The following is an 8,658-nucleotide window of genomic DNA, read 5'->3' as shown; positions in this document are numbered from 1 at the left end:
AAGAAGTGCTAAAGGGACCCTTCTGACCCTCCAACGAATGCTTCTGGCTGTTGCTATCTAGACCGTTGGCTCACGAGCTGTCATGCCAGATGCTCCGCTTGGAAACTTGACAGGCTAAACATCCATAGTTATGGTCTTAAGATCGATTCGACAAGTTGCATGTAGCAGTTAGTAGAACTACAAACAATGAAGTTATGGATTCATCTGGACGATCGCCAGTTTTAGAATTGAACTGGCCAGTTCAAGAGTGGTAAAAAATAAAATATGTATTTGATTTCATTCCCTCTTGGAGGCAACATATACACGTACACATGCATATGTATATAAAAAATAGAAAAAAAAGAGGCTTATAGGCTAGATTAAATAAAACTTGATCCTAGTACAAGCTTGCCTACTTGGCACCTGGTTGGTGGCAGCGTCACTGCTTTCCTGCCACAGAAGCCCATCCATCTCCATTGACTATTTCAACCACCAGATCCTTAAATATCATCCTCTCTATGTCCAACACAATGGCAGAGATATCTTTCATCTGATCGGACCAGTTCTCCAGCCGACGAGTCAGATAATTGAGCACGTCATCGACATCATCAGATTTCTTGCCTGCAAGACGGTCAATTTCTGCACATACCTCATGTAGAAGCCGCTGGCCGGTTAGCACCTTCTTTGCCAGCTTTGGGGTACCAAGCCATGGTTCTGGATCCAAGACAGGCAGCTTACCAATAAGGACTTCATTTACAGTGTCAAAGAGCAGCCTCTGGTGCAGTTTCTCATGATCAGTCTTCTGTTCAGTGGGCAGCCCAGCTTTGCCAGATTCATCTTTATGCAGTCGGCTTGCCTTTGTCTGCTCGAGGACAAGGAACAAATCTGGGTTGATCAGGAATCCAGAAGAGTGAGGCTGGATAGGCGCTGTTGTGTCTGAGTTGAGGTCCTTGAGCAGGAAGCCTGATGCTAACAATATCTCAGAAATGTATCTGTGGTCCGGGGTTGTTTTCTCACAGAGGGATGCAATGTAGTCAGTGGCAACTTCATCATGAGATGAATTGAGGCGTTGGAGCTTCTGAACAAGGTTCTCAACACTCGACAACTTATTGCCATGTCTTTTAGTCGAGGAAAAATTGAGAGACCGCTTGATGCTTGATAAGCAGTTGCTGACACATGGCTTCCAGCTCTCTTCACCTGGAACACCTTCTGTATTTCGATTTTCATCATCTGAAAAGCATGGAATGTACATGTTAATTAGCTGCACTCATGCAACCATGCAAGAGCACTGACATGCGCACATTTCATGATCATATGCAACTGATGCAAATTGTTAAGAGATTCAGAAAACGTTTGAGTGGGCCAAATGCAACACTGCATCAGTATATTATGCATTGTGCATGCACCATGTTAGTCATATTATTCAGTGGTTACTCATGCATCTGAACCCTTTTTTATGCCATATTCACGTGATGTGCATTGCAGATGTGTAAATTAACCATTTTCGACCAGTAATGAGTATTCTTAGTATCATATCATTATTGTGATACACAGGCAACATGCGCAAAGGTTTCAAAAACCTAATCAAAAGTCTCATAATTTCTTGGCTGCTGTTTTGATATTTGACTGCTAACCAGCTTAAAAAGCTACAAACTGGGGCACCATCTGAGCTTCAGATGGCATGGCAATGACTGTGCAAGCGTAACAGTGAGAATACCAACAATGGTAACTGATTCAACTCACTTGAGCTGAGTCCTTTAGTAGAGGCCTTTGAGTTTTCGAATGCTGAAATCGATATGTACAACCATGTGATGGAAAACAGGAAAAGGTCAAAAAACCAAAATGGAGAAGTGTAACTAACCTTTGAAGGGGTATGAAGTCTTCATCACAGGAGTAGGCGTGAGATCATCCTTGTAAAATGATTGATCAAGAACTGATACTGGACTGGGCTGCTCAGGCCCTGCACCTCCTAATTCCAGCAATCCTTTTTCATCACGCAAATTTGATGATGCCTCTTGAGTCTAAAAGATTATAAGCATAATCAAAATCCATAGTAACTGTCCCATAAAACACACCGAATGCATTCACATACACATAAATGGTTCCATTTCTATATACACTTTCAGACAGAAATCCTTTATGAATGAAAACATCATAGGCACTTTCTCAAATTGAAAATGTTGCCGGCCTGAAAGTTCAAGGTATTCAAAGTCCTATTTGTTAACAAGAACGACTTCCATTGCATGAGGTACATGCATAAAGCACATAACATATTTGATGCACATGTTTATACTGTAAATAGATAATAAACATAAGCCAGCAAAAAAATACCTTATTTTTCACATTGCAGACTTGAGATGTTTTTTGAAAACTACAGCCCATCTCCAAGGAGCAATCAGCACTTGTGACTTCCACATCTAAATGTGATGTAGAACTGATATTACTATCTGAATGCACAGAGACTTCATCCCCTTGATGGCTCAGATGTCGGGTTGTTTCACTGCTAATGTCACTTATCTGATCCCCCACAGGAATAGAAGAATGACCAGAATCAGGTACAAGCTTACTGCCTTTGTATCCAGCATTGGATTGTTGTTGTGTAGGCTGCTTCCTTGACTTGCTGGAATCCTGCGACGAGGTAGGCTGCCTGGTCTTCCTCTCTGCTTCTTGCTTCCTCTGCTGCAATCGAGGACTCAAAGATCCTGAATTCTTTGTCGAGCTGCTAGTGTTATCTTTGATCACCTGTTGAGGTTTACATGAGATCTGTGTCAATCGTGCCTGAGGCTTTTGAGGCCTTTGCAAGTTGCCTTCATTTCTGGCACTGATTTTCTTATTCACAGATCCCTGAATCCGATTTGCAGTCTCTCTGCTGCTAATTTTGGGAGCTGGATCCTTGGCTTGTCCAGAACCTTTACTGCCACCAACCTGTTTCAGAGACTTGAAGTCCCCTGTTAATTTATTGCTCCGAGGGAAAGAAAACCTGTCAAAAGTGATGAGAGATGAATGCGTGATGCTGGATTTGTCAACAGATTTTGCAGGTTTCATGATCACTAATGGAGATTCAAAAGCCCTTGGAGGGCAGCTTCCCCTCGCTGGAAGAGAGATTGGATAACTGGGCTCTGGCATATGTCTGACCCCAGAATCCATAGAGGGGATCTGGTTTGAGTATGTTTTTGGAGCTGGGAATTGCTGAGCTTTACTAAGCTTCTCCTTTTTGGTGTCTGCTAGTACTTTGGCCTGCATTGCATCCAATAAAGCTCTGAAGTCCATCTCAGAATGCTGAAAATTCAGCTCTTTCAACCGTTTTTCAATCCCAGTAAAGACAAATTGGGATGCTTGCAGTTTTGTCGGTGGATCACTAGTTTTGAAGGCCTTCCTTGGAGATCCATGACCTCCCTCAGACTGTCTCCATGGAGCTATTTCAATGGGAATTCGCGAATTACAAACTGGTTTCTTTACAGCCTCAGTATTTCTTGCTTGTGGTGACACTGGATCTATAAGAGAGCTTTTTGGTGAGCACAAAATTCGATCAAGCCTGCTTTCTTCAGTAACTCGGGATGATCCTGATGAATAATTGCTCTTCTTCTCTGCATTTGAAGCTTTCTGACCTTCAGATATCGATTTTGTTGACAATCTTGAGTTGGGTATTGCTTCTAGACCCATAAGCTTTGCAACTATACTTGGTGGCTGCCAATTGTCACCAACCTTCTGGTTATTATGATTCTGTAAATCCTTCAAAATGGAGCTAGATTTTATATCAAAACTGGAACTTCTAGATGAACAATCTCTCCCATCCAATGACAATCTTGGGAGTTCTTTGAGTTTTGCTGTGTATTTGTAGTTCTCTCTCGAATCAAAAGAAGCTCGATGAATTTCTCTTCCATCATAAGAGAATCCAGGACCTTCTCTTGATACCGAACACAAGGAAGCATCTTTCACTTCATAGGAAGATCTTGGCAGGTCACTGGATTCTGAATAGTACCATGGTCCATCTTTAAGTCTGGCAAGAACTCTGAGTGACTCGTTCAGATCCACCGGAATTTTTGGTTTTCCACCAACACTTTTCATAGAAGATTCATCCACTGATTTTGGAACTTGTAGAGGTCCTGGAGAATCTCTTGGCTTCATCAAGTGATCTACAATTCCCTCTTTGATTCTGGTTTTAACAGATAATCCTTGGGTCTCTCTGTACATTGAGCCCTTCACTATGTCTCGAAAATCAAGGGATTGTCTTCCAGTTTGTGACACAAACTTGGCTTGGTCATTCAAAGGAGAAGATATACTAGGCCTGCTATCTATGGGCGAGCTATGAAGTTTCTGTGCATTCTTCGGTGTTCGGTCAAAGGAAAGAGGCTCAGTTTGAGCAGTCTTGTTAAATTCCACTGAAGAGAAAGATGATGAACAAGAGGAAGATGATTGAGAGGCCACCGAGGAATCAATATTCGTCCGCTGGTTGTGGATTTGTTTCTGTTTCCGTGATAGCAGAAAATATAATCATTCTCAATTCAGTAACATTCAGACAGTTTTAGTAATAACACAGGCCGTTGTTCTCACCACAGAAGTTCGAGGAGAAGCTGCACTCTCCTCAGCTCCAACTTTGCTCTTACTGAAATGAGGATGATCTACACAATGCAATGATAATCATTAGCATCACCCAAGAGAACCAATTTCAGAGAATTGATTCTGGAAAAGCAACAAATCGATGATTTTGTATTCAAATCATAAGAAATTATGAAATAATAGGAAGACTTCCAGATAAATCTCAATGGAAGGAATTAACAAATGAAAAGTAAATGTTGGTTATACTGAAATATATCCATCATTTACAAAAAAGCCATGAACTGATCCAAAGTTGCATCATGTGTATGACTGTATTCCACTTCCACACAGTCTCTTTTCCTACGCTGCATCAATTGAGCATAAACGATTTGTATATCATTCAAATGAAAATTTCTTCTATCGGGAAGATGCTGGCAGATTCTCCTTAGGATGAGGTTTCTGGCTTTTATCTTTCAAAATTTTTTTTTTTGACGTGGCCATTGCAAATAGTGAAATTCCATAAAATCTGTACAACATGAAAGTAATGTAAAAGTTCTAAGGAAGACAAAAACACTATAGCCCTCATTTTCAGTTTATGTCACCAATAGGATGATTATTCAAAAAAATATTTGCCTGAAGAAAGAGATTTCCAGCTTTTACAAAACCACAAATTTCAAGCATATAGAAAAGTATCCATGTTGAGATTTGGGCAAAGGAAGACCAACAAGTTTAAGGAGAAAAATAAAAAAGAACAGCATTTATGCTGAAATTGAAAACATCTCCAATACTCCCTGGAAAAGGAAAAACAAGAAGAAGATAGTGGCAAGAAAAAAAAATGGCTGGAGTGACTGAGCTAACCTGAAGAAAGCCTCTTATGTTGTTGACCATACAGGCGCCTTCCTGTGACAAAATGTTGCCTATCAAACAGTTGAAAGAGCCCTGTCATACATCCAATTTGCTTCTGCAAATCTGGATTATCATCTGTCAAAGCATGCAATAGTTTAGCAGACATTCTTTCTCACACTTTCTCCTTTTAGCTACTGATGTCCTATCTTCCCAACCTCCTCCAGAAACACAGAACTATCTTTTCAATATCACAAGCAGAAGTGAAAATCTGCAGTCAAACGCAGACTTCCAGCACTTTAGGAAATGAGGGTCTGGGTAGTATCTCACAAACTCTTCCCAACAAACACAAAAGCCAAAGTAAATGTTGGAAAGAGAGCACCCTTTGGTTTCAAAGGCCGAATCTTTGGCTCCAAACAGTCGACTCTTGAAACAAGAGCTGTCCTTTTGACCCACCAACAGTACCAAAGATACTGAAGCCTTTGCAGATGTCTGACCTCTTCCCCCCAGTCAAATGAAACCAGACAACCAGAAACTCTGCTGCTACCCAGAAACTTACAGGCAAATCACCACCCTTTATCTTGGCTCACATTCATCAAAGTTTCACTCTCTCTCTTCTTCCTCTTCTTCTTCTTCTCAAACTTCAACCAATCTTACAAGGGGAATTTGCAACACCCAAATCTTCAAAGGAATATAAAAAAAGTTCTCTTACTAAAATCTCACCAAGCAACTTCAAGAAACTGCCACTAGCCCCATTAGAAAGAAAAAAACAATCTTTGCTGTTTCCTGAAAGGAAGTCTCCACTTTCTTTATTCTAATACTCATCCAAGCAAATTCCTAACTTTGAAAGATATTGAGGGTTGTTATATAGCTCAAAGTAACGGATTCATACCGTCCAAGCATAACCCATACCCCAAAATTCCAAGAAAATCCTTATTTCAATTCCTCCACAAAAGAAAAATCTTTTTCTATATACCCAATAAAACACACACAAAATAAAATAAGAGGGGAAAAAACCTAAAGAAAAAACCTTGGGTTCCTCAGAAAATCATATCCATGACTTCACATTGGCTTGTTTCATAGACTACAAATCCTATAGAAAGCAAATAAAAGAAAAAAAGGAAGATGGTTGTATTCAGGACAAGGAATGGATGGAAGAATCTATGACTATGAGAGAGGCGGGATGAATGCCCAGTTGGCAACTCGGTTGGGAGGGAGAAAAAATATTGTGAGTCATATACCCTTTCTTGGTTTCTTCCCCAAATTCCATGTGAGTGATAAAGTTTGTGGGTCAGCAAATGGCTGATTGGGCATGTGATGTCTGTCAGAAACAAATGCTTTTGTGGGCTGGAAAGGCTGCAAATTCAATACTCTTTTTTTTTAACAGGAGTTACAGGACTATTCCCTCCCTGTATCCTCATCCAACGAAGTTTACTTTGATGCCCTTTTCACACTTGTTTTTTCATGGTCAATGAAGTGTTTTATGGAGTAGAGGGTAGGTGCTTAATGATACGTGTTTAATGAGTTTTTTTGTTCTTTGTATTTATTTTTTTGCAGTTCCGACCTCATAAATGTATTTGGCATGAACAATTTATGGGAAATCATCCACACTTGATTATGTGTTTTGATAAAAAATGATACTTGAAGTCTCAAAAATTTATAAAAATTTTGGACCGTTAATTTTTTTAACCTTATAAAAACCTAGAATCGAACAATTCAAGAGCTGATTCCTATACTGGACGGTTAGAATTTAAAAATAAAATGAAAAAACCTGAAAACCCATTAAGCACCAAAGCTCTACTCGTGTTTTATGTTTTCTCTTAAAACAACTACTTATAAATAAATAACTTTTAAAAATAAGAATAAAAATATGTAAAATATAAAAAAATAAAATAACCCATTTTAATTTCGAGATATAGCTGTCACGGTATGTTGACTATTAAAACAGTAACAAAAATTAACATCCTTTTAACAATATTTTCAACATATCACCCATGTTTGTGACTATAGTTGTCATATAACAAAACCCACTGTACTAAAATGTTTCAGTGTGTTTGGTATATAATAGCAAATAACTATTCGTTGGGCTAGTGAAAAGCGAATCACAAAACGGGGGTGCCGTTTGTCTGGCAAGAACAACTAGGGCTTGTTTGATGCCTCATTGACAGAAACTAAGGCTGATGTTTATTTTGACTGTTAGTGTCTAACATTTGTTTTAAGCTATGCGCGGACAACATGGACACACACGGATAATGAGTTGAATAACTTTATTTTGGATCATACGACTCGATCTGCCCAATCATACGAGTGTTTTAACATGTTCATTATGGATTTTAGCCCCGGATATGGATCTTGGATTGGATCTAAAAATCTAAAAATATTTAAAATTTGAGTATTTTGAAAAAAATAAGAATTGATATTTTTTTATATATAAATGATTTAATCAATGTCAAATTACACCTAATTATGAAAGTTTATCATAAAAATATCAAACCCTAAAATCAAAATAACTATAAAAATCAAATTATCAAACCATATTAAATAATTAAAACCTTAGAATGTAAGAAAATAAATCATAAATAAATCAAAAAAACTAAACTAAATAAAATGAGCCTTAATTCAAACCCTAATCAAAGGAAAAAAAACAACCATAATCAAATACATGAAAAACTCTTATCAAATTAACTATAAAAAGGTTTAATTAAAAATTTGATTCAAAACTCTAATAATAAAAAATTAAATAAAAGGCCCTAATCAATTTAGCTAAAAAAGCCCTAATTTAAGAAAATTGATTCAAAGCCTTAATAATAAAAAATTAAATAAAAGCATAATCAAATTAACTACAAAAACCCATATTTAAGAAATTTGATTCAAACACTATTCATAAAAAATCAAATAAAAAACCCTAATCAAACTAACTACAAAAAGCCCTAATTTAAGAAATTTGATTGAAAGCCCTAATCAATGAAAATCAAAGAAAAAATCCTAATCGATAAAAATCAAAGAAAAAACCTCTAATCAATAAAAATTAAAGAAAAAAACTTAATCAAAGCCCTAAGAAGAAGACAAAGAAAAAGCGAAGAACCAAGAAGAAAAAAAGTGAAGAACGAAAAATAGAGAAGAAGAATGAAGAACGAAGAACAAAGAAGAAGAACAAAGAAAAAGATGAGGGGGAGAGAGAGAGAGAGGAATGAAGAAGGGAAATAAAGAAGACCTTGACCATCGGCCGTGTCGTCTCTGCCGATTGCTGGTCATCGATGGCCTCATCGGCTGCCAGTGTCCTCTACGCTGGTGGCC

General features: G+C 38.0%; 1 protein-coding gene across 2 annotated transcripts; it reads right to left on the bottom strand.

Moving 5' to 3' along the window:
- Positions 1-233: 233 nt before the first annotated feature.
- On the bottom strand, positions 234-6,413 carry LOC149848803 (protein LONGIFOLIA 1-like). Of its 2 annotated transcripts, XM_090012515.1 has the most exons (6): positions 5,921-6,011; positions 5,377-5,499; positions 4,534-4,601; positions 2,311-4,446; positions 1,841-2,000; positions 234-1,209 (listed from the first exon to the last, which is right to left on the bottom strand). In XM_090012515.1, exons 2-6 carry the CDS (start codon positions 5,462-5,464, stop codon positions 419-421), a joined length of 3,243 nt encoding a protein of 1,080 aa, XP_089868641.1. In that variant the 5' UTR covers positions 5,465-5,499; positions 5,921-6,011; the 3' UTR covers positions 234-418. The 2 variants fall into 2 exon arrangements, with proteins under 2 accessions (XP_089868641.1, XP_089868632.1); XM_090012506.1 differs by having other exon boundaries at positions 5,377-6,413.
- Between the last annotated feature and the right edge of the window lie 2,245 nt (positions 6,414-8,658).

Source organism: Nuphar pumila, chromosome 1, assembly GCF_984573655.1.
Source record: "Nuphar pumila chromosome 1, dmNupPumi1.hap1.1, whole genome shotgun sequence".
NCBI lineage: Eukaryota > Viridiplantae > Streptophyta > Magnoliopsida > Nymphaeales > Nymphaeaceae > Nuphar > Nuphar pumila.
Note: the sequence above shows the minus strand (reverse complement) of the source record. Positions and strands in the feature narration are given on the sequence as shown.